At 49.7% G+C, this 25,916-nt stretch overlaps 1 protein-coding gene across 1 annotated transcript in view; it reads left to right on the top strand.

Annotated features, from left to right (window-relative positions):
* Positions 1–3,336: 3,336 nt before the first annotated feature.
* Positions 3,337–25,916, top strand: part of LOC110087037 (myosin-11) — a 50,347-nt gene continuing 27,767 nt past the window's right edge. The window contains exons 1-8 of the mRNA XM_078381560.1: positions 3,337–4,831; positions 8,625–8,986; positions 11,622–11,778; positions 16,455–16,482; positions 19,563–19,665; positions 21,009–21,029; positions 24,015–24,107; positions 24,742–24,827. Of these exons, the coding sequence (XP_078237686.1) occupies positions 8,642–8,986; positions 11,622–11,778; positions 16,455–16,482; positions 19,563–19,665; positions 21,009–21,029; positions 24,015–24,107; positions 24,742–24,827 (833 nt within the window). The 5' untranslated portion in view covers positions 3,337–4,831; positions 8,625–8,641. The remainder of the gene's footprint in view (positions 4,832–8,624; positions 8,987–11,621; positions 11,779–16,454; positions 16,483–19,562; positions 19,666–21,008; positions 21,030–24,014; positions 24,108–24,741; positions 24,828–25,916) is intronic.

The following is a 25,916-nucleotide window of genomic DNA, read 5'->3' as shown; positions in this document are numbered from 1 at the left end:
AGAAGGGGATCAGGAATTAACTAGGAGGGAAGGCCTGCCGAAACATCAGTGTTTTTAATTGCTTTTTGAAAATACCGAGCGAGGGGGCCGCGCGAATATCAGGGGGAAGGTTGTTCCAGAGGCGAGGAGCCACCGCCGAGAAGGCCCGATTTCTTGCCTTTTCCTTCCGGGCCTCCCTCGGCGTTAGGCTCCTCAGCCTCACCTCCTGGCTCGCGCGAGTGACACGGGTAGATCTTGGTGGTAGAAGGCGTTCCGCCAAGTATCGAGGCCCTAAACCGTTTAGGGCTTTGTACGTAAGCGTCAACACTTTGAAGTCGATGCGGAATCTGATGGGCAGCCAATGCAATGCGGCCAGAGTGGGTGAGATGTGTTGGAATTTTTTCACCCCACTGAGGAGTCTGGCCGCCGCATTCTGCACCACCTGAAGTTTCCGCAACAGCCTCAAAGGCAGCCCCACGTAGAGCGCATTACAGTAGTCTAATCTTGAGATTACGAGCGCATGCACCAAAGTGGTGAGCGCCCCAACATCGAGATGGGGCCGCAGCTGGGCTACCCGCCTAAGATGGTAGAATCAGACTAAGAAATGAATTTATGCTCTGCCTATAAAGCTATGTGCCAGAGATAAAGAGGAGAGTTTGAGGCCCTAGCTTGTCCACTCTCCATAACAGCTGCCTGGCCTAAACAAGTATCGGAGGCAGATCACAGAACTTGTTCTTTTTCCCATGGGATGAAAAAGTCCAAAGAAACTGAGATGAAATGTAGGATCTGCATATAAAATAGGCGTCAGACAGTTTATAGCTTGTGGTTTTTGCTAGCTATTGGTTGAGCTGCAACTGTGAAATCCTGGAATGCTCATAAACATTCAGACTTCTGGGGCAAAGTGTCGGTGCTGCTTCTTAGAATCACGTGAAAAGCTAGTTTGGTAGAGTGGGGAATGAAAACATCCAAAGGGGCTGAAATCAACAGGATGTGGGGTGAACACTGTGGAAACTGTGGCATGCCACACCCAAATCACAAAACAACACTTCTAGTGTGGGTTAGGGTGACTCTTACAGCCTGCGTGTTGCAGAATTGCTCTGCCATCCTCATAGAAACACATTAAGTCATGTGGGCAAAGCAAACCTGTAGAATTGTTGCTACCGCTTAAGAGTGGGCAGTGAGTTACCAGAGGAATCAACAGACTGGCTTAGTAGGATTCAGATTCCTGCCTCCCTCAAGCCCAGTGCTGTCAACTCTGACTGGTAGATGATGGTACCCTGAAAATTAAGGCTGGGGAAAAGTTCCTGGGAGATAAAGCCAGTAAAAAGTGAGCCATACAAAGGCATCTTGCAGCAGAGACCCTGGTTTGCATCCCCACGGAGCCATGAAGCTTGTTGGTAATCTTGACCCAGTTGCCCTCGCTCGGCTTAACCTACCTCGCAGGGTGGCTGTGAGGATTTTTAAACAGGGAGAAGGGAAATCCTGGGCTGCTCTTTGTTCCTTGAAGGAAATCTGTGAGATTAATAACAGTGAAATGTGCAGAAGGGTTTGTCCAAGTGCATTAATCATCTAAGGCAGCTCCAGCGCTCCCAGATGCCCCCCCCCACTGCCTTACCGTTTCCCCCAGTCTTACCCCTGGCTGTTAGCTTTGCAGCTGCAAGGAAGCATGGAGGATCTGCGGCGCCTGGCCATGCGTCCTGCTCTCCTTAAAGCAGCAAAGTGATCCACTTTTATTCCTGAGCCGTCCTGCAGGGATGGTACGTGAGGACTGAAAAAAAGGGCCTTGGGGATCGGTACTTCACCGCCCTTGGCGTTCTACTTGGAGCACAGCACAGGCGCCACAGCTCCTCCGGTTAGCCTGACTTGAACCCCAGGCTTTCCTGGTCCCATAGACTTTGGGGAAGGCGGATCCCTCACCTCCCCCCAGGTACATGACTTCCTGCAGATCCGGACGGAGACCCGGTGACATCTTGTAGCTTAGCTTGTTTTCAGCCCGCTTTGTTGGCTCTCAGGGTGGCAGGTGTGCAGGGTTAAAGGAGGTCCTCCCTCCAGGCATGGACCAAACCAGCTCGGCTTCCGGGAGGTAGGAGCTTCAGGCGCCCTCGGACTCTTCCCTTGGTCAAAATTTTCCAGTCCAGTCTGCCGTTGCCCCATAAATCATCCTTGCGCTCCTCTTCTGCTCTTCATTGTGCTCGCCTTCCTTCTCTGCCAGCTGCCTCGTCCAGACGTACGTGAGCGCAGAGGCCAGGAAAAGAATTTCCACTCCTTTTTAAGTTGCTGCCATCGAAAGGCGGAGAAATGTTTATGAAATAGCTTTATAGCTCTTCTCGGGAACACCACCGAGTGATCTTGCTGGAGGAGGGGGTTTGCTGTAGTTACCTTATGAGACCATTAATTCCCCCAAATGTAGTCTTGGGTGACTACTCCTGTCCACAGCAGCAGGCTTGCATGGAAAGAGGAAATGTGGCTGGTTAGGATTTGGGGAAGTTACTTTTCTCTCTCTCTCTTTTTGGACCACAGCTTCCTGCATTCTCTATCCATGAACTGTGCTAGGTGGAGGTTTCTGGGATTCGTAGTCCCCAAACAGTACGTGGCTCAGCTGTTGCCTAGCTTGAATCCTTATGTCTTTGATTCCATTTCCCATCATCCCCACCACCATGCCCATTGGCCAAGGATGATGGGAGTTGTGTTCTCAGAACACCAGGATGCAACTATGACCTAAGTCTTCCTTCCTTCCTTCCTCTTTTTTCTGGCATCAGTGACTCAGGCACTTCGTCTGGTGCCTGCTCGTGCTCACGTTGGTTCTTCTTTGGCAGAGAGATTTATCCCAACCCTGTGGCCCTTTTTTGAACTGGCAAATGGGCCAAGGATTTTAGCTTGTAAAAGTTACTCTTTTTGGATCAACGGCCATGGTGATTGGAGGATTCTGGGACTTGCCATCCAAGTGGATCTTAATTTGGTCCAAAAAAACACTTTTAACATACAGAGCTAGGGGACATTTCCCCGCAGATGAGATGTCCTTGTAAAACAAGCAAATCCTTGTCTCTCCTGCCCAGGTTTCCTGGCACTAAATGGCCCTCGGTGGCCAGATTTTGTGGCAGAGGACATACCTTGTCCCCCCCCCCCACGCACAAATAGAGATCATGACTATTCCACGTAGCTCTTGTGTTCACAGTTTTGGTGGCCCCATTGACCCCTTGCGGTGGACAGTCTTCTCAGAGATAAATGTTCCCATGCTTGGGCTAGTCCTCGGTTGGGATTCGGGGCACCCACAAAAGCCTTATTGGTCTGGTAGAACATGCCAGAGCTTGTGCCTTTCTGGTGTCCCCAGGGGAGGCCGGGTCAGCCCCCTGGCCAAAACCTCGGACAGTGGGTGGCGGCCGAACCTGGGGCTCCTCCGTGGAGCCAGGGGTCTCGCAGAGAAGCTCCAGGTCTCCTGCTTGCTGGAGCGTCTCTCTTGGGCGAGGACATCTTGACGGCACCCTTTGCTGGGAGCTCTTTCCCCCGACGGCTTCTCCCTCGGTCCTCCGCTTCGACGCAGTCTCCATATTTAGGCTGCTGCCTCTGTATGGAACCGGGCTGTTGTTGGTGAGGGTGGCTCAGCTCGGGCACTTTGCATCCAGCATGTTGACGGGAATTCCTGGAGAACCCAGGCATAGCCTTTTTGGGATGTGGGTGATGCACCGGCCCGGGCGAGGGAGAGGAGAGAACACATGGAGTTTGTTTGGATGTGCACGGTTGGAGGGGGGAGAAGAGGTTGAACGTGTTCAGGGACTTGATGAGTACCAGATTTCCTCTCCATCCCATAAGCAGGCTGCAGCAGGAAGCCCTTCACTCCGTCTCTGGCTACTGGCGCTTCTGCCTCCTGTCCGCAGTACAGGCTCCATCCTTTCCCTCCCTTCCTCTCTTCTCCTCCTCCTTCCACTCCGATGCCCCACAAGCCCATTTAACAGCTATCTTTTCCCATTTAAGGATAGAGGGAGGTATTTATATATGTACAATTATTTACAGAACTTTCTCAAGAGCTGGGACACCCGACGTGCAGCCACTTCGGCAAGCCTGAGTAAAAAAGCTGGGAAAAAATGACCCCTTTGTTCCCGTGGGACAGACCAAGCTTAAAACAGCCCAGGGTTCCCAAATGTTACATAAACACTGGGGGATGTGGGGAGACCTCTCTCTGTCTCCATCTAGGCCTGGTCTGATCTTGGGAAGGTCCATCCGCTTCTCCCGCCCAGACCCTTCTCACGGAACGGAGCATATTTTATCCTCGGCTTTTGAGCCGGACATCAAAAAGCTGCGGATAGATAAGGCGGCATTAATTGCCCCAGAGAAATTTAGGGCTGCTTTTCTTATCCGCCGCTGCCTTCTTCTGATCCAGCACTTCCTTCTGCACGCCAGATGTAGGAAGGGGTTAAGGAGGGTTGGTTTATCGCTGCTTCGGACCAGAAAAAGCTCCCTTTCTGGGAAATGGCTTTTTAAAAGACATGCAGAGAAGGCATGCGTGTGTTTATGTGTGTGTGCATGCATTTTTTTTTCCTTAGCCATCCCAAAAAGTTTTGCCCCAAATATCAGGACTGAGAAGAGAGAGAGAGAGAGAGAGAGACGGCATTATTGTGAGTAGTGGATGCTCATCATCCACCTGAAAGCTGGACTATGTCTCTTCTCTGCGCCTTTATGTTTTAGCCCCCCACAAAGTTTTCCAGCAGGCAGGGGGTGGTCTCCGGGCCCCTCCCCACTGGGGCTACTATATAAGGAGCCGGCAAAGCCCCGGACGTCTTGGTCTGCCCCTGCTGCCAGCAGCGCCGGTTCGGGACTCCCAAATAACCTTCCAGCTTTGACAGATTGGACCTCTGTAAGTAGCCTTTGACAGCGGAGAAATTCTCGATGCTAAGCTGCTCCTGCCATGAACTGCATGCTCTGCTGCCACCACTGTTTCGTTATCCAATCCATATTAATTGCTCTCTCTCTCTCTCTCTCTCTCTCTCTCTCTCTCTCTCTCTCTCTCTCCAATTAGGTAGATACTTTTCCCCTGGGGGTTGTGTGGGTGGAATGCACAGAGTGTTGGCTGAGAGCATTCTGTGGCAGGTAGATTTCCACCACATCCAGTAAGTTATCTGTTGTTGTTTTTAAAAGACGATGCCGTAATGGGGCGGGAGGTTGATGCATTGATGAGAAGATAATTGTTGTTACCTAACTAGGCAAAGAAGTAAAGGGCATCGGGGTGTACTACTTCCGTACTAACCAAGTAGCGATGCAAAGTAAAGAAAGTAAAGAGTTTCCAATCAAGGATAGATCCAAGGAAGAGAAATGCAACTGTAGATGAGGATGACGACAAAAAGAAGGATCAAGGTGTTATAATATCAAGAGAAGTAATTTTTGCAATGTACCCAAGAATCACAGTGAGCTGCTTCAGGGAAATTCATGCGTGGCTTGCCGCTTACTCAAAAGTATTCCCCCTGCAAGACAGCTGCTGGTCAGAGAAGCCCCTGAACTAGTGGGAGAACTGTATGTACTCCGATTCCCATCCGTTCCATCTTCGGTTGTAGCAAGAAAGTCAAAAACGGAGTAGCGCATAAAATTACAGCTGTGTTTTCTGAGGGTGTCTGGTTAATGGTGTGGGCTTCTTTGGTTTGTTCACTGAAGAGGAGGGCGAGGTATGCGAAAGTTAACCAAGGAAGGTCTTAAGCTCTGGGCTGGGTATCTGTGTGAGTAAAAGAGGAAGCCGGTAGGTGGCAGTCGAAGAGACTCCAAGATGAGATTCTGCTTGCAGAATTTCAGGGCTGCCTTGCCTGATGGCCCAGCTTCCAAAGAAGGTCCATTCCATACCTTATGTGGCTAAGGACCTGGTTTTGCACTTGTGTCCCTGGCACCATGACAAGAATCCCAGGCCCCTGTGTGTGGTCAGTCCTCTTCACAGGTTACATGATTTTAGATATGCACCTGTGGGGGGGGGAGGGAGAAGGGTGATACCCTAAGGGCTCCCTTCACTGTTTGCCTCCCTTTTTATTTCCATCGCCATCCTGCTAAGTTGCCCAGGGATGGCACACCCTCGTGTCAACTCTAAAAGAAGCTTGCATTTGCAACGTGGTCGAAACGCTGCCTTCACGAAGATGCCTCCTTTTGCATATATCTGGTTTTAAAAGGACTTTGATGAAACTCATCACTCCTCAAAAAGGTGGGCATCTTGGAAAGCTGAATACCATCCTTCTTGGTGCATTTCCCCCCCTAATTAGAAGCACCAACACACTTTGGGTGTTCTTTCTGCGTTTGTCCTGGCTTGGACGTAAACAGTATATATCCTTTTTTTAATTACTGCCTTTGCCACGAACTTTGTTATTCCCTAAAAGGTATTTGTTTTGAGCTTGTTATCATTAAGTTTTTCCTGTTGTTTTTTTGGCCGGATCAGCTATTAATGAGGAGAACATGGCCTTATATGGTAGTCTGGGTAGCTCTGTCCAGACAGATCCAGTCCTGCAGGGAGATTTACAAAATGGCTTTGACTCTTTAACTATGGGGCTGGTGTGGGTTAATTTCTCTTCTCTTTAAGCTTTGAAAAGAGACAGCAAAGAGAGCAGGCTTTCAAACCCTACTGAGAAGCGTGTGCGCTTTCTTGGCAACAATCTTACTGAAAGCTGTTCACAAGAACCATGCTTTAAAAGTGTGCATTGAGTCCCAGAATGGGACTTGGAATGGGTGGGTTGATCCCTCTAGTCAAGAGAAGTGTTCTCATGTAGGGAACTAAGGATGCAAACCACAAAGTCCCTGGTTCGATCCATCTAAACACTGTGAATTCCCCAGGTAGCACTAGACAACTCTTTATAGAAACCTTAGTGATCTCTCTGTAAAATGGGCATGGTGGTATTTTGCTTTGATCAGCAAGGCGCAAAGGGTAGCCTGCATTGAAGACCTGATGGGGCGAGCAGGATCATGTGAGAAATCTCTCTTGCCCAAACCCACATCTTGAGCAAAGGCCACGCTGCATCTCAGTGCTCATACATATAAATCCTTAGGTGTTTCTAACCTTCCTGCCCATGTCTCCTTTTGCACAGAGTCAGGAAAGAAAGCACCCACTGCTGCCTGATTGCCAAAAGTTTGCTTAACTGTTCTCCTGGAGCTTGTCTTGAGCCGCCCCAGGCGAGCTGGCTAGGGGTTCTGTGCTAGCCACCCTGACGGCTGTGGGGAAGATCGCTGAGATCATACAACGTTTTAAAAAATAAAATCAGAGGAAGTCTGAAATATCAAATGGTCAGGAGGTGGAGAGTGGAGGAAGACAAACGGGTCTCATTGCTGCGTTCACGCTCAGCTTTGTGGGATAAGGCCTGCCGCTTAAGGACAGAATATGCTGAAGTCACTGGAGGACTTTGGCTCTAATCTGGGAATGCCCCTTTTATCGGAGGTCCATCCGTCGGCAGTGCATGTGGTAGCCAGGAGTGGATCCTCTGTATTTGGAAGCACTCTATCTGAATGTCCACAGCTAGGGGCCAGAGTATGGGTGGTCAGTTCCCTCCATGCCCTGCACTCAGGCATCCAGAGACATCTGGCTGTCCTCTGTGGGAAGCAGAGTGCGAGGTTTAACAGACCTTTGCTCCAAACCAGCTAAAGTTCTTCTCGCCTTCATAACCTACAGAGTCTGTGGTTTGAATTCCAAGCCCAGCTACGATTCACCTGGCTGTCCTTGATGATTTAGCTGCATGTATGGGGTGAAAGCGGTGATGATGATGGCAATGGGGCTCAGGACATTTCTGAGCTTCGTAACCTAAGTGCCGGCCAAGAGGCAAAACCTCTCAAATCCTCTCGCCGTTCACCTGCTCCTCTCCACAAGCCCATCGGCTTTGTGAGGAGGGTTGCTTAGCAAAGTCTGTGGATGATGGGCCCCAGAGTAGCTGGAGGTCTTGAACACCGGTGTGTGTAAAATACATTTCCTCACGCTTCAGTGCCTGCTGGTCCCGGATGGGAAGAGGGAAGCTACGGTACTTGGAATCCGGAAAACCGTGGTAGGTGGAACGTGTGTGTGTGGGGGGGGGGGGAGTTCCGTTTTTGGAATATCTTTCCAGGAACTCCGCAGCCAGGAGCCATGCTGGTTTCCGACGGTTAGAGTTAAAAAAAAGAGGAAAGGTCCATTTTGCCCAGAGCAGCACAGACTTTCCCACCTCTCCCTTTGCACTGAATCAAGGAAGAAAACATCAATTTCTGCAAAATAGAAATAAAATGTTTCTTTAAAAGATTAAAACACGGTGACACCTTAAAGACTAATTTTTATCTTTCATTAATGTGAACTTTTATAGATAAGTCCACTTCCGTCCACCCGTTTCTGTCTAATTTTCAAAAGTTTGCTTAACCATTCGCCTGGAGTTTGTCCTGATTCACCCCAGGTGAGCTGACCAGTGATTCTGTACAGGCCAACCTGGCAGGGCTGTTGGGAAGACTATCTCCCTATCCTGTCCATGTCTGTCTGTACCTTTTGACTACAGATGCCATGGATTGAACTGAGAGTTTTCTGAGCAAGGACTCTGCTCCTGAGCAGTGACTTAAATAAGAATAAATGGAAATGTCTTGGGGGAGTGAGGAGAGGGCCCTGTTATTTTAGCCTTCTTTCTAAAAACGTCTTCCCCCCCCCCTTTCCCATCCACTGCCTCCTACTGCAGGTGCCCATTGAGCCAAAATGGCACAGAAAGGCCAGCTCAGCGAAGACGAGAAATTCCTCTTTGTGGACAAGAACCTCATCAACAGCACGGTGGCCCAGGCCGACTGGTCAGCCAAGAAGCTGGTCTGGGTGCCCTCGGAGAAGCATGGGTTCGAGGCGGCGAGCGTCAAGGAGGAGAAAGGGGACGAGGTGCTGGTGGAGCTGGCCGAGAACGGGAAGAAAGCCACCTTCGGCAAGGACGACATCCAGAAGATGAACCCCCCGAAGTTCTCCAAGGTGGAAGACATGGCTGAGCTGACCTGCCTCAACGAAGCGTCCGTCCTGCACAACCTCCGGGAGAGATACTTCTCGGGCCTCATTTATGTGAGTCGCCCAGGAGCCCCCCCCCTCGGCCGGGCCGGCCCTACAGGGGTGCAGAGGGAGACAGGCGGCCACGTTCGGGCAGATTTAGGGGGATCCCTGACATGAGAGCAGAGGCTGGGTGGCTTGTAATTGCTGTCAGAGAGCTGGAGGGACCCTGCTGGGTGTTAGACTTACATTCAATAATAATAATAATAATAACAATACAGGTCCCTTTGCTTTGGGTCGGCCCTTATCCTGAGTTCCATCACACCATCCCTTTTACACCTGGGCTGACAACTGGTGGTTCGGATTAAAGCATCCATCCCGAGGGGCGGGTGGCCAGGACTCAAGTCTCTGGGCATCTAGTTGCTCCCCCGGTGGGTCTCAGAGCCTCAACTTTGGCAGGGAATATCCCAGGTTTGAGATCAGCGCCTGCCCACCGAGAAGAGGTGGTGGTTCTAGAGGACCATCCTGAGAACAGACACGCCGGGGTGTAGAGTTAGAGGGATTTGGTGCCTCTTACCCCCCCCCCCCCACGCTCTCTGTAGGCCAGGCCAGCCCCAGGTCTTGCGAGGCCTTCCAGGAGACTCCCTCGCACGCAAGACCCTGGGCATCTCGGAGAGGCTGCGAGGGCTCTGGAAGAAGAGCAAAAGGAGACCTTTCGAGAAGGGGTGGTGGGGGTTTATGTTTTTCCACTGTAGCAAAACTAACCATCTCATAGCCTCTTGAAGACAAACCATGTTTTAATTTGGCTGAAACATCTGCAGATTGCAGCTCAACATAGCCACATGTATGGGGGTGGGATGGGGTCTTGCTGTTTTGTCTCTGCACGGGGAGTAGCCAGACCTGTGGCCCTCCAGATGTAATTAAGCTTTTAATGGAGAGTTGTAGTGCATCAGCACGCTGTAGGCAACCACTGGCCCACCCTGGTTTCTTTTTGTTTTGATTTGATTTGATTTGTTTTGTTTTGCTGAGGATTGTTGAAATTGCAAGGGGCCCTTGGTTGATCTGTTTTGTAATCTGCTTCCCAGAAGTCTCCTCCCTCCTGTATGTGTGTGTGTACACACACACACACACACACACACACACACACGGGGGGGGGGACAGAGAGACAGACAGATAGAGGGGCTGGACTTGATGATCTATTGGGTCCCTTCTAGCTCAGCACTTCTAAGAGGAGGAGGAGGAGGAGGAGGATGGGAAACATCCAAATGAGGATTCAGCAATTCAGCTGGCTGGACAGCTCAGTGGTTTAGGTCTCTGGCTGCAGAGCCAGAGGTTGGGGGTTCGATTCCCCACTCGGCCTCCCTTTGAAAGGTTGGACTCAGAGGATCCGTACGGTCCCCTTCCGGATCTCCCATTCTAAGAGGATGATGATGTGTGCTGTCTAGATAGCAGCTCAGGGAAACAGCTAAACCCCACCCTGCCACAATCGCAAAGGCCCCCCGGCTCTCCTTTTAATTTTTTTTAAGCTGGGGAGTGGCCTGTCCAATATGGCTGACCCATCTTCTAAAACCTCCTGCCAACGGAGTGTGAAAACCGCCAGCTGCCCTCCTCCTCCTCCCCGTGGACCGCTGTCGGTTATTCGCTCAGTGGGCAACCAAGCACATCCGCTGTGCATAAAGCATAAGGGGATGGAGATCCACCCGGTCCGGAATCCTTTTGCCACCTATGGCCTGACCGATTCCTGGCCGGCTGTGACCCCTTCCGAGTTGTGAACCAAGCCTTGAGTTTGCTCAGGCTGGGCTGATTCTGCAAAGGGGGCTCCGTTGGTTTGGGGGACCCACACGACCCAGGTGTGTGTGTATGTGTGTGTACGTGTGTACATGCATAGGATTTTTCCGTGCCAGAAGAGAACCGAGAGACCACGGCGCCCCAGCGCAGGGCATCCGTGGCCACAGGCCTCCAGCCCGCTGCCAGCAGATAGGTCTCCATCTGCTTCATGCCATATAAAGTGTTCTGTTTGTGTGAAAACTTTTGGTCTGTGTCCTAATATGGTCAGGAAAGGGGAACCCTAGCCTTCAGATCTCGGCTGAAGGACATCGTGGATTTTAAAGGTCAGCTTGGATGTTTTTCACTAATTGCTTCCTTGGGAGCTTGAATAAGAGATGATTTTTTAAAAAAAGAGGAGGAGAGGGAGGCAGGGAGTGGAAAGAGGGTTTTTTTTTTCAGAAACACCCACGCAGGGGGGGCAGTGAGCCGGGGGGGGTCTTGGCCCCAGATGTTGCCCAAGAGTAGGAGGAAAAGAGGGAGAGAGGAGAATATGACGGAAGAAAAACACCCACGGCCCAAAGGACAACTCTTAGAGAACTTGGGACATGTTCCTATTTAGACTACCTTTCCCAGACTCCCCTAGCTGCTGCCGATGCTGGCAGAGGGGATTCAGGGACATGTAGTCCAAAAAGAGAGAGGAACGTTTGTGGACATGACTGTCCTTCTCCTGAGCTAGTCAGATGTCGGGTCATAGGGTCCCACCAAGGGATGTCTGTCTTCGTGACATCCTAGCCAATAAAAGGGACAGGCTGCTACTACATATTCTATCCTCCCCCTCTGAAAAACTCCAGATCCTTTGGGGTGGGGGAATGATGTGATCGCTGAAGCCTGTTTAGGGGAGTCCTGGGAAAAGATGTCAACGCTGCTGGGTTTTCCTTTCCAGACTTACTCGGGTCTCTTCTGCGTGGTTGTCAACCCTTACAAGCAGCTGCCGATCTACTCAGAGAAAATCATCGACATGTACAAAGGGAAGAAACGCCATGAGATGCCGCCCCATATCTACGCCATTGCGGACACGGCCTACAGAAGCATGCTGCAAGGTAAGGCTGGGGGAGCCTCTCCTCAGCGTTGCGAAACTCAGAAAGGAACGTTAATTCACTGCCATGGCTGGATCTTGGTTTCTTCAGCAAAAACGGGAATGTGGAAAGGAACGTGGGAAACAAACATATGGTCTTGGCCAATAGTTGGCATCTGTTCCAGGGCACTTGTTTTTTGAGCAGAACTAGATGTATACTTAGCATATCTCTAGAAGGAGTGCTCCCCCCTGGGGGAAAGATGGTTCTCGTAGCACGTGGTTTCTCCTTAACCCATCTGTCTTGCATTTAATGTGCTCTGTTTTGTGATTGGTCACTGGAAAGTAAACATGGACTCCGTTTGCACATCCCACTGCTGAAGGATGCATCTTGGAGGGAAACTCCCGAGGGGAGAAAGGAAGTGTGTCAGTTTCAGGGAATACACCTTCCCCGCAAAGTCTGCTTAACCCCTCTGTCTTTGACCTTTCCTGTCTGTCCAAAAGATCAAATAGTGGAGCTTTAGAGAGGCCCTGGATGACCTCACCGAGGTGGTCAGATTCCCCGTAGTGATCTTCGTCCATGATATCGTGTCTCCAAGGGAGAGGTCATGACTCGGAGGCGTGGGGCTTGCAGCACTTCCTTTGTGGACAGAACGTGGCACGTCAACCCGTGGGTTGCTGGGCTGGGAAACCGCTGCCTGCTCGAACGAAAAGGAGGCCAACGTGCTGCCCTGCAGATGTTCTTGGGTGGCTCTCCCGTCAGCCTTTCACCCCTTGCTGTACTGATGGAGGACGATGGGACTTGCAGTCAAGGGACGCCCTCCTGCTGCCCTTGGCCCACAGCCTCGCCCTCCGGTTGGGGGGGGTCGCCTGCTTTCAGGAGGCAGTTTAGCGTGATCACCGGCCACTTCCTGAGTTGTAGACCCTAGTCGTCCTGTTTCTGGATTCTTGTTGATGCTGTGGCCATTTTTGGGTGCCGTAAAGAGCAGCAGGCAGAGCGATGGAATACCTAGGGCACGATCCACCAAGGAGCGCTTGCCTAAATGTCGTGGCGCCTCCATTCAGCTACCCAGCATGGCGCGGAGTGTGTGTATGTGGTGAGAGAGAGTTCAGAAGAGCGGATTAATGGGTTTTGAATCCTCGGTGCCAAGTCTCCTAATGTCTTGAGCTAATCTCTATTTCTATCTTGGTTTCATAAGGTGGGGGCTTGCTAGAACATTTCAAGGAATGTCTTGGCCCGGCTTCACCATCGGCTGCAGCCACGGCATGACTCAAAAAGGGAAAACGATTCGGTTGCCCCCTCCGTGCCGAGGCGTGCCTGTCGGCTGGCATTCTGAGGAAATAGTTCTACCCAAGAGGGCCCTACCAGAACCCTCGCCGCTCGACAGCCATTTTTCAAGGATGGCCCCCTTGCCGATGCCGCCCTAGCGCTGTTGCGCTAACGTCTGTCTCCGCTACATGGGGAGCTTCCAACTTTCTAGCTCTCCGCTCCCAGCCCGATCTTGGGCGGAGCAGGCATTCCTGAGAGCCGGAGGCTCCCTGGTGGCATTTGGAAATGTTCAGCAGCCTCTTCCTGTGGAGGAACCGCTTTGTGGGGGTCTAGCAGGGATGGGATGATGGGGCTGGCAAGAAATGGTCATGTTACTTTCCCCATAGGTACAAGATAGCCGGGTGTGTGTGTGTGTCGGCCCAGTCTTCGACGTACAACCTTCCTCTCTCGACATACTCTACCAACACATAATAAGCTGGGTTTTTTTCCCTTTGTGATATTGTGTTCATTTGAAGAAGGGTCTGCAATGGAAAATGCAGCAGGGTCTTTTGTATGTTGCCTTTTTAACAGCCATAATAATCATCATCTTAGAAGGGCAGAGCTGGAAGGGACCCTGTGTAGCATCTAGACCAGCCCCTGTCCCGGAGGCCCAACAGTGGGGGAATCGAACTCCCCAGCTAGACTCCCGAACCTCTGAACTCTCCAGCCGTTCCACAAACCTTTAAACCAGTGAAATGTGAGCCGAATCCAGAGCCTTCTCCGGTCCCCTATTGCCTCCCCATGGATAGATCTGCTCCTTTTCCTATTTGGTCCCCCTCGTGAGTCCATTCAGGGGTTGAGGCCTCTGGCTGCGGAACTAGAAAGGTTAGGAGTTCGATTCCCCCCACGGGGCTTCCTGGACAGGGGCAGGATGGGAGGATCCTTTGGGGTCTCTGCAGTTCTGAGATCATCACAATAAAAAATGCTGTGCCCCTTCAGGCCAGCTCAACCACCGCAACTCCCTCGCTACCAATCTCTGCTCTGCCTTTCCTGCTCCCTCCTTCCTTCCTTCCTTCCCCACCACCTTTGTGCCAGCTGAGCAGGGCAGGGAATGGGTGGCCACTGGGCAGCCTCCGCTTCCTGCCGCAGTCTCCTCTCTCAGGCTGCGCTGGGAGCCCAGCAAGCCTTCAGGGAGCAGGGGGATTAAAAAACACAGAGCGGTTTTGAGCCGAGGATGCCCGGCTGCAGCCTGGAACGCTTTCACCTTTTATGGTAAAGCTTCCAGCCCGGCACGGCTTCTTTGCAAAGGAACCTTCTGATCCCAGGCTGGGATTTCAACAGAGCAAGGAGCCGGTCTTCGGGGAGAGAGGAAAGCAGGGGGACAGGAACTGGCCCGAGTCGCTCAGGGCACCGTGAGAAGGGAACTCTGGTGTCCTGGGGGAAATGTCGTTTCCAAAGATGCAAGATTCAGCCGATCTTCGGTTCAGGAGGAGGAAAAGGAGCCGCTGCTCTTGGCTTTTGTGCATGTGGCAACTGATGACTGTTAGGTGGGATACTTAAGTGGAGACTGTACCTGCTGGAGCAGTCTACCTCCCGGTACTGGGCAGGGACTGGTTCTGTTTTTCTGCTCTATTAGATGAGCTGTTCTGGATTTCCCAAAGGGACCCAGACGGTTGCCACTGGGAGCACAGAGAGGCTTCAGAAGACCGGTTTTGTTTTTCCCTCCCGGTGGCAAACTGGGAGCAGGGAGGAACTGTGCCATCTTGATGCATCAAGAAATCTCTGCTGCGGGCGACAAGTTGAGATCACAAAAAGCTTTTATGAATGTGTCAGTGGGAGAATTATGGGAGCTGTATTCCCCCCCCCCCAAAAAATAGTGGGTCCGGTAGGTTTGGGGTCTTGCATGGTTTGGATTGTTCTTTTATTTCATCCTTACAGACCTATCTTCTAAATATTAAATCACACATGAAGGGAAACGTGCAGGTCCAGCTGTTACAATATTTTCCCTCCAGGCATGCAAAAGCTCTGTGCCCGAGCAATCTGACTGGCAATTGAAGCCTGTGTTTACCTTCCAACAGCCAATCACAGAACAAAGGGTGGGCTGATTTGACGCATGCAGAGTGGGGTGCTTTCACACTGAAGCAAGCAGATGATTTTTCCCTCTGAAAGGAGCACCGTTTCTAGTGATGTACCAACTCTGCCAACTAGTTTGCCCTAAGATTTCCACTGACTGCTCTCTAGCTCATGCTATGGACGCAGGAGTCATTTTTCCATGCTCTTCTGTCCCCACCTTGGAGAAAATGATGTTGGGTTGTGAGTGGCCATCCTTGACGCATGGCATAGGGGACATGAGGTGTGGAACAGAGGACCATAAAAATGTGGGTTTGGAGAGATTTGCTACAAATGAGATGGCAGAGAGAATTTAGGTGCATGTCTTCTGTGTCAGAGTTTATCCCCAGTCCTTCTAGTTTCTAGTGTTAGCTGTTGGTCAGCTTAGCGGGAATTCTCTCTCCGTTAAGTACTCCTAATTAAGACTGTCAGCAGGGATCATTAGCAGGAGTAAAAAGGGGCAGTTCTCACTTTCATCTGAAGCTGAGGAAAAGGTAGTGATTCTTCACTAAGCTCCTTAGTTCTAGGAGCCTGCCAGCTAAGCGCTAAATTTGAGAGGGTGAAACCTTTTGGCTGGCACATGAAAAGCACACTGGTTAGAAGTATTATGGTGCTGCAGGTGGGTGTTAAAAGCTGACCGATAGGCAGGCCCTCCTCCTTCAGGGTTGTATGTTCTTTTTGCTGTAGAGATTTGGGCCATCGTGACTTGGCTATAAACAGAAATCCCAAGCTCCAGTTTCAAATCCGCTGCAATTTCTCTCTTCTCTCAGTCTGCTGACCATGCCCAGTTTTTAAAAACAGAATGGGGGCCACATCTTGGCCTTCCTGGGTCAGAAGATCGAGCTTAACTAGCAAACATGATCCTGGTGGTTCACGGACCACAGGCTGAGAATCATGACCCGACGGCATTCCTGTCTCGTTCTAGGTCAAAAATAGAATCTTTTCATCTCTTAACATTTTGTCCTAAATTCTGTCCCGGAGGACAAAAAAGCCACAAATGTTTGTTTGACCTGGAAGAGGCAATAAAAATAAATCTAGTGGTGATGTGGACCACAAAACAGGACAGATGTGCTGCCCAGATGCTCAGAAGCCAAGGGGAGCTATGGCTCCATGGCAGAGCATCTGCTTGGAATATGGGCAGTGCTAAATTTGGTGTGTGCCATCATCTATCGAAAGGACCAAGGGAGATGAGACTCTACTCCCCAACATCTGATTTAGTTAAGGGCAGTTTTGTGCATCCAAGTCTCACCTCGATAGAAATGCACAAGAAAAGGCTGAACTGTATCCCTTGGGTGCAGAATTGCCCAAACTTAATGACTTTCTCTCCCCCCCTCCTCTGTCTGCAGATCGTGAAGACCAGTCCATCCTTTGCACGTAAGTACAGCCGGTTTCGTAGCTGCCCCCTTCCCCTCTTTCTGTTCCCCTTTCCCTTGGGGAAAAAAAATTCGACCACAACCCTGGGAGACCGGTCTGCTGGTCTGTGTCTTGGTGTCAGTTGACCGCCTCAAACAGATTTCCACAGCCTGAAACCTTCAAGTCTTTAGGATTATAACAACCATCATTCCCAAGTAAGGATGGGAGTTGTAATCACAAGGGAAAAGGTTACATACAATTAGCCGCCTAGGTGAAATAGCAAGAGGCTCTCGGGAGTTTGCTTTCAGGGTCCAAATCTGTGGTTTATGGACTTTTTCAAAGACAGCTCCTCCCTCCCCTCCCTCCCTCCCTCCCTCTCATTGTTTTGCTTTCTTCCTCGGCCAATTTAAACCTTCAGACCCCCTTTATGGCTCTCCTCCCTCCTTCTCCGTGGCTGGTTCTTTCAGTGACGGATCAAGGCATTTGGTTCCATGCCTTGGAAAGGTTAAGAAATGCAAAAGGTGGTTCCATTTCTCCCATTCTCTCCATCTCCAAGATTATCTGGGGAAACGGTTTCTCACCTTGATGCTCCACAACTCCCTGACTGACTGTGTGTGTGTTTCTAAAGGGCAGACACCACGTGGGGGGGGGGGGGGAAGGAAGCGCATAAATCCACTTTCCCATTTGACGTCTCCCGGCCCAACAGCCAACTCTTCCAGGGAGCTCCAGTGGACCCTGCACATTCCCGTGGCCTGCTTATTGTTTCCGTCCAGTTACGATGGCAGGCCAGCCTCTCCGTGTCAGTAGTGGGAGGGGAAGATTCCCGCTGTGCACCAGCTTGCAAAGCAGCCAGTGAGACCAGGGACTCATTCAGAGAGACAGAGGCCAGGCTGTCTTGCCAGTGACTGTTCGGAGCGCAGGAGACTCCCTTGCTGAATTTACTCATGAGGAATATAGGGTTGTCTCCTCGAAACCCTTCCTGTCCCCATGGAAAGGGGGCAGGACAGAAGGAACTGCTAGAGAAGAAGCAGCCGAAAGCCTCCATCGCCCAGCTCCCTAAAAAGATGTCAGGCAGATTTATGCAGAAAACTTTTTATGCACACGTCTTCAAAGGGGCATGTTTAGTCTGGAGCTGGTCCCAGAACAGCTTATCGGTCAAACATGGACATGAAACCGGCTTCAGCCTTTAGTGAAGCGGTTGGGTACATCATCCATCCCAGGGAGTCCAAACCCAAGACAGAGGCAGAACAAGCTCTAGAAACCCGAGGAGTCCCTTTTAAAATTTTTCAAAGGGTTGTTGGATAAAACTAAGAGTCCCTCTGGACCCCTTAGCAGCCGGGGTTGGTTAGAGACGCCTTTGGAGAGCCCACCGGTAGGTACAGGCGAACAAACGTGTCAAGTATCCAGAGAGAGAGAGAGAGAGAGAGAGAGAGAGTGTTTTGAGCCATGGGTGCTCCGTTCAGCTGACATTCTGGACAGGCTAGAAATGTTCTCTCATTCTCTCTTACACACACTCACAAAGGGACCTTTTTAGGATTTCACTTCCCAAAATCCTCCAGCTGTCACTCGCGCGGCGCCTGGACGGTCTGGGGATTTTCAACCCCAAAATGCGGTGCTGTCAGTAGCCTTCAGAAAGGAGGTGTCCTTGCTCTCAGGGCGCTGGCATGGTGGACCTGGGGAACCCTCTTTTGGCATCTTTGAAGGGTGGAGATTCCTCCCGGATACCATTGTGAGTCAAGATGAGCGCCAAAAGCACGCCAAAGTCCCTCTTCTGTCATCTTGTTTGTCAAACGCTCTAGGGCAGCAGTTCCCCATCTTGGGTCATCCAGATGTTCTTGGACTACAACTCCCAAAAAACCCTAGCTGGCACAGCAGGCGCTGAAGGCTTCTGGGAGTTGTAGTCCAAGAACACCACGGTGACCCAAGGTGGGGAACCGTGGCTCTAAGCAAAGGCGGATCTTGACAGATGTGTTGAGTTGCCACGGCTGTTTTGAATAATGAAACAACCCAGGAGGGATGCCTGGCCTTTTAAGGCTGAGCACCAGTCCAAATCCACTCCTACCTTTCTGCCTTCCGCCACCCCTTTTTTTTTTTGGTCAGGCCTATTCATCAAGGGGCCCGTGTTCGAGAAAAGGCACCTCCTAATTAGGCAAAGGAGCTGAGTTGCAGCGAAGTTGGTGGAGGAGGTCCAGGCTCAAGGGAACCCGAGCAGATCCACCCGCAAACCTCCCTGTCCTGTTCCTCTCCCTCTGCTTGGCCATCTTTTCATAAGCAAAACTCCCAGCCTCTTCCAGATATTCTTGATGCCAGGCTCCAGATTTTCTTGTTTTATCAGGAACACAAGGTGTCCTTTTTTTTCAAGGACCCTGGGCTTAAAAAACAAACAAACCCGTGGCCAGTCCTGGCTAGAGAGAACCTGTGGGACGAGGAAGGTTTGCTAAATCGTCCCCTGGGTCTCCCGTAGACAGTGGGTTGCAACAGGGTTTGTGACGGAGTCGCCGGCCCTCCTCAGACTCGCTTCTGTGGTTCGTTGCCAAGGCTCCCCCAGAGCGGCCCGTCCAAAAGGGAGGAAGCAGGGCTGACTGCCGTGGCCAGAATTCCATCTGTGGAATCCTCCCTTCGTGAAAGCAGACGTCCCGATTTCCTTTGGGGACCGTCCGGCTTCGAAGCCTCGCGGGCTGGTCAGGTTAAGCAACATCTCCCTCGTCTGTTCCCACAACCCAGGGAGCATCCCCAGCGTTCAGCTGCTGGCATAGAACGGTCTCAGGCTGGGAGGGTGGCCGGATCCTGGTCACAGGACTTGGCTCCAGCCGGAGACCTCGCAGGCATGTCCGCCGTTTTGACTGGAGAGAACGGCTGAGCCAGTTCCTAAGAAAGGAACTTTGATGGAGGCAAGCCGTCTGTTGGAGGGCAAAGCCATGGACGGGTTGCCTGTAAGAAGCAGTCGAAGGATGGATGTTCTGGGTGGTCAGCGAGGGTTTGAAAGATTTGCTCCTTTGGTTCTTGGCTGCTTCTCCCTCCCTCGTTCATTCGCTCCCATCTCGAAGAGGGGACGGGGCCTGGAGAGGTAACCGCATTCCTTCCGCCTTTCTTCTCCCCAGAGGGGAATCCGGGGCCGGCAAGACGGAAAACACCAAGAAAGTGATCCAGTACCTGGCTGTCGTGGCCTCCTCCCATAAGGGCAAAAAGGACACCAGCATCACGGTAAGTGGTTCCCACGCATCTCGGCCGGAGTGGCCTTTTGCCACGTTTTTTTCTCTCTCCCCGAAACTCCTAATGTCCTTTTAATGTCTCCTAGGGCAACCTCGGGACGGCCTTGAGCCGAGGACTGTGCTTAAGCGCAGGCGGCTGGGAAACGGCCCCCGCGCTTTGCTTCTTGCCAAAGAGCCGACACATGGTGGAGAGGGTGGCTGGGCCCACTGCTCGGTGTTTATGGAAAAAGGGCCTCTTTGTTTGACAACCCTTTCCCCGGCACGCAAGGAGCCGGAGAGGGGCAGTGCATAGTTTTCCATATGTGGCTCCCCAAGAGGGAATCGCCCCCCCCCCCCGGGGCTGCCTGCGCCGGGTTCCCCCGCTCCCCAGATGGCCTTTTTAGCCTGGACATCTGAGGAGCAGTTTGAAACTGGACCAAGGTGTATAAAATCTCTCCGTGTTGTGGAGAACGTAGATGGGAGGGGGAAAAATATTCTGTGTAATAACTCATTCAGCTTAGCCACTGACCTTGAATATTGGCCAGTTAAAAGGAACTACTTAGTCATATGTTCAGGGCAGATTAGAGGAACTACCTAGTCGCATGCGGCAAAGATAGACAGTGGAACTCCCTGCCACAAGGTGCAGTGCCAGACTTGAGATCTTACAAGGGGACTGGATAAATCCTTAGAGGTTAGGTCCAGCCCAGTGACTACTAGTTAAGATGGCTATCTGCCACCTCCAGCCTCAGAGGCCGTTGTCATCTTGTTTGATCGGCTGCCTGGGGATGATGGGAGCTGTAGTCCAGTGTCTCTGCAAGGCACCAGGCTAGGGAAGGCTGGTCTTCACAAAGGCAGGAACAGAAGTTTAGAAATATTACTGTTTGAGGCTACAGAATCACACACACACACACACAGTCAGTAGGTTGTGGAAATTGGTTTTTCCCCAAAAAAGGAACGTTTTCAGGATTCGCACAAAGAGCTTCTCATGAAAGGGCCTTCCTTCCTTCCTCCAGCAATGGGACACTGAGGGATGGTGAGCACGAGGCAAACGGAAGCTCCTTCAGAATTACCTCCTGGAGGCTGGAGAGCGGCTAAAGACCTTCCCCCCCCCCATCTCTTATTTTCCTCTTATTTCATTTATTTACATCTTAGCCGTCTCTACAATCTATCAGTTACGGAACTGCAGGTTTGTCCTTTTGGCTTAATTTGCGCATCAAATATGCGCTGCCTAACAGAGCCAGGAGCACAGATCTTCGGGAACTTAACTTGGAAAGCACCTTTAAAAAAAAAAAATTTCAGAGTGTAACGTGGTTATGATTACTGACGCTTGTTTTACGCCGTGTTGTCTGACTGCAGCAGGGGCCATCTTTTGCTTACGTGAGTAACTTGGACCCTTTGGTGTGTGCGTGTGCGTGTGTGTCAAGGCACAAGACTGTAGACCTGCATGCGTGTGGCACACCCTGTCACCACTCCCACGATGGGATCACCAGGAGTTAGCCTTGTCTTCATTGGGATCTGAGCGAGATTGGTGCCAGAATATTTGCACGTCGTGTTTCGGAGCCTCCCGTTTTCGAACACGTCCTCTCTTGGGGGAAATCAACTATGCTGTTTTTAACTTGCTTCCAGACGGAACTGGTTTAGGACCCAGCCTGAGAATGCTACTGCTCCCTCCCCCCCCCCATTTTTTTTGGACCGCAGTGCCCAGAACCCCCCAGCCAGCACAGCCTTTTCTAAGTTTTCCTTGAGGATCGGTGTCTCCAGCTCCATTAAATAGCAGGTTGCTATTGGGTTGGTCTTTCAAATCACATTGCTGGGGGAGATTTTCCTTTGAAAGATCAGCCTGCATGCGTGACCCGAGGCGGACAGTTTGGTTTTTTATTTTTAAAGCCAGGAACTCAAAGCCAAGAGAGGCTTGAAACTAAATGGTTAGAAGATGGACTTCCTCCCAAACAATCACTGTGTGGTAGTTGATTGAAACCGCCTTGTTTCTTCGCATGCTGCTCTCTCTTTTTGTATTTCCGTCTCCTGTGGGGCTCGCTAACCTTTCCTGCAGAGATTTCTGCAAACTCTCAGCATGCCTTCGAACCAGCTTGGCACTTCCTTCCTCCTGTGAATGGATTAAGCTTGAACCCTCGGCCATTTTAGGGGCGCTGATCCGGCACTTTGCAGAGTCGTGGGAAATGAGGATATTCAGACTGGGCAGGGAAGCATAGCTCAGTCATAAAAAACCAAGGAGCTGCTAATCTGAAATACCGCCGAGGCTCTGGCTGTCTGTAAAGTTGGTGTAAAATTGCATTCCAGATCTTACACACTTCCAACCATCGGGTGAACGAAAACAGGCATGTTCTGGTCCTCTGTAATCAGTGTTCCCCAACCTTGAGTCCCCAGGTGTTCTTGGACTTCAACTTCCAGAAATCCTGGCCATCAGAGATAGTGGTGAAGGCTTCTGGGAGTTGTAGTCCAAGAACATCTGGAAACCCAACGTTGGGGACCACTGCAGTCTATATGATGCAGAGCTGAAGAGAGCTAGGGGCACTTTGGATGACTGTCCACAGCCTATCGTATGGATTCTTTTCATTCTGGTGAAATAGCTTCAGTAGGTTTTGCTGTTTCCTCAAAGACCTGTTTCACCAATAATGCTAGGGGTGGGCGGGTAGGTTTCCAAATAAATCTGTGGGCAGATTGGGAAGAGAAGCTTCTTTCAAACCGTGGCGCCATTCACAGTGGTTACAAAGAGAAAAGGATTCTACCTAGAGTCACAGCATTGGAGGTACACAGCATTTTCCTGCTGTGAAGTGTTCCAGCAAAAAAATTCCTAATTTTCTAGGAGGCCTACAGAAATTGTAATAAAATTTTAAACAATGGTTAGGTGACTTCTTAATTATGAGTGGTGCAGTTGGATTATATAATTGTAAAGCTACAGTAATTCATAAAGTTACTAGTTCAGTTGCTTTACCAGTAAAATATATAGCTTTACTCTTTCCCAGAGTAGACCCTTGGTCTAAATGGGCGGGATAGAAATCTAATAATAATAGAATAAAATAAATAAATAAATAAGGTAGTTATTTCAGAGAACTTGCAAGTGGGTCGGGGAAGGAATAAAGAAACATTTTTGGTCGATCATTGCATCTGGTCCCATTGAGTGGATTTTTGCAGATCTTAAGTTCAAGAGATGTTTTTGATGACAAGGTATCCTGATACTCTGCCTTCATGCCATTCATTGTCAGTTCATCATCCCCCATGGCTTTTAAAGCAGAGGGCTTGTTGGTGCCTGTCGGATTGCGCTGCATGGCTCAGGTGTGTGAGCAAGTGTGTAACCGCATGCGTGTGCTGCATGGAGAGAGAAAAACAAAACCCTGTGACGTTTGTTTTTAAAATACGCCCATGCATTGTCATATCCAACCTTTCAACATCCCTGCATTTAACCTGATTAATGGATGCAGGCTACTCTGCTTTGTGCTGCAATACGTAAAAGATTTTCAGCCATTTTCTCCTGCCCTAATTTTTTGTGCAAAATAAATGCTTCGGCCTGCTGACCCCTTGGGAGGTTCAGGATATAATCGGCTGCCCGCTGGTGAGCAGTGTGTGTGCGTGCTCAGTGAGGCAGGTTGCCTTCGATTCCGCAAAGTTAGGGGAACGGACTTCTTTAGTTGAGCCACAACGCCACACTCAGCGGCCCTTCCCGAAGGCCAACGGTGAGTACGTAGGGGCCCGGAGTGGACACTGATGGCTCTGAAAAGACAGCAGAGCCGCAATTCTTTAAGTTCCACTTTTCAGGTAGCTGTCTGGGGGTGCTGAATCGGAAGCCCCCTAAACTACCTTGACCACCTTTCACCAATTCTTTCAAAGTTTGGCTGGAAACCCATGGCAGAATCCCCCATCCCACTGACCAGCCGAGTCTCAGTAGCAGCCTCAGGGCAAAGTGAGAAAATAGAAATAACTACAAGTTTCTCACCCCTAATCCTTTGGAGTGATCATTCCTGTGGCTAAAATCCAGCATCACGCTGGTGGAGTTGAAAATCCGGGCAAATGTCATTCTGATGGATTACTCTGATGGGCCAGCTTGTGCGCTCACTTTTTCATAGTTCCTTGCACAATCACATGCTCAACAGAAAACATGTTGGGCAACGCACCAGTATCCTGAACACATTGGCTGCTTTTGCACATGGTGGACATAGTCCTACCTTTAGACCTGGTTTACAACCACAGATACATTTTTCCCAAACCAAACTTATTTCTCTGCGACCAAGTGAGTATCAGTTTAAAAGTCTCTGGGTGAGGCTCAGGTGTGGTTGTTTACCAATGTACGGCTGATGATTTTGCTCTCTTTTTTGAGCGTAACAGCATCTCCGTTCATTTCAGGGTGAGCTAGAGAAGCAACTGCTACAAGCCAATCCCATCCTTGAAGCTTTCGGGAATGCCAAGACTGTGAAGAACGATAATTCCTCCCGATTCGTAAGTGGCCGCCTTCAAGGCATGGAAGCTCTGGATGCTGATTATAGGTGGATGCCGACAGAAGCAAATTCGTGGGCAGGGGGTTTCAACTGCATTTAATAGAAATGTGTTTTATCTGAGGGATTTGGGTGGGGGCATACAATGGGAATATGACTGTTCTTAAAATGTTTCCTCCCTCAGAAGTGTGGCATTACTTATGTCCAGAATCAGACATGTAAAAGAAGTCTTTGTTTACATTCCAGGCAAAATCCAGATGACACCTGTAGTTTTACAATTACAACTTTTTTGCCATTTGAGGGAGCACTCCATTTATAAACGGATTTCTCTGTATATACCCTGTGGCCCTAAGTTGGTATAAGCTATATTAAAAAAAAAAAACGTATAGATCTTCCAATCCTGAAGCAAAGCTGTAAAGCCTGGGTTGCTTCCAGGTGGCGTCTTGTTCCATCAGTGCTAAGAGGGTATGCGAGTGCTTCATCTCCTCCTCCTTCATGCCTTTCAGGTGATGAACAAAAATATGAAAGAAGCAGGGAGGAAATGTGGATGGGTTATAAATGGAAGGTGTCTGGATACCGAAAAAAGATTCTGAAGGTTTCATAATAGGAGTGTTCTCTGGTCCTCTTCTCTCTGGCAGGGCAAATTTATCCGCATCAATTTTGACGTGACAGGCTACATTGTCGGAGCCAACATAGAAAACCTGTATCCTTTGGAGAGGATGGGGTGAAAGGGCCTTGAGGATCTGTGGGTGCAACAACGTCAAACCTCTCTCCCCCCCCGCTCTTATCAGAACTCCTGACTTATTTCAAATCATGCAGACCATATGGTGTTGCCGGCATGTTTTTCTCCAAGGAGAGCAATGTAAACATTTCCAGTAAATGTAGGGTCCAGTGCAGGGTTACTGCCAGCCCCAGATGGTCTCCTCTGGTGCCGCTGCCTTCGTGGGAAAGCATTTTGGTTTAAACTGAGCAAGAGATAATGGAAACAGTTCCTCCTTGTTGGTCTCTTCTCCGTAAATGCCAAAGACTGACACAAGGAAGGTGTTGGGAAAACAGAGGCTGCAAAGACGGTTGCTGGAGAAGCAGATGGTGGAGGGGGAGGTGGGGATGGCGTATCTGGAGGGAGATGATGAGGGAGATGATGCCATGATAACAGATAGTGGATAAAGGTCCGTGGACCACAGGAAAAAGGAACTAGAACATCTGCCCTCAAAACAAACGTACATCCCAACCTTTGTTTCACACAACTGTCTCAATAATAAATAAAGGAAGGAAGGAAGGAAGGAAGGAAGGAAGGAAGGAAGGAAGGAAGGAAGGAATAAATAATAATGAAGGAAGGAAGGAAGGAAGGAAGGAAGGAAGGAAGGAAGGAAGGAAGGAAGAAATAAATAAATAGAAGGAAGGAAGGAAGGAAATAAATAAATAAATAAATAATAAAATAATGGAATAATAATTATAATAATGGAATGTAATAATGTAATTAACAATTAACAATTAGCTAACAATGAAAATAACAACAATGTCATTAATAAATAAATAAATGCATTAGTCAACAATGAATGAATGGCTCAATAATAATTAATGCATGAACAATGAATGAAATGAATGAATAATGAATGAAGAACAACAAGCAATAATAAATAAAGGAAGGAAGGAAGGAATAATAACAACAACAATAATAATAATGAAGGAATAAATAATAATAATAATAATAATAATAATAATAATAATAATAATAAATAATAATAATAATAATAACAACAATAATAATAATAATAATAATAATAATAATAATAATAATAAATAATAAATA

Source organism: Pogona vitticeps, chromosome 13 (genome assembly GCF_051106095.1).
Source record: "Pogona vitticeps strain Pit_001003342236 chromosome 13, PviZW2.1, whole genome shotgun sequence".
Lineage (NCBI taxonomy): Eukaryota > Metazoa > Chordata > Lepidosauria > Squamata > Agamidae > Pogona > Pogona vitticeps.
Note: the sequence above shows the minus strand (reverse complement) of the source record. Positions and strands in the feature narration are given on the sequence as shown.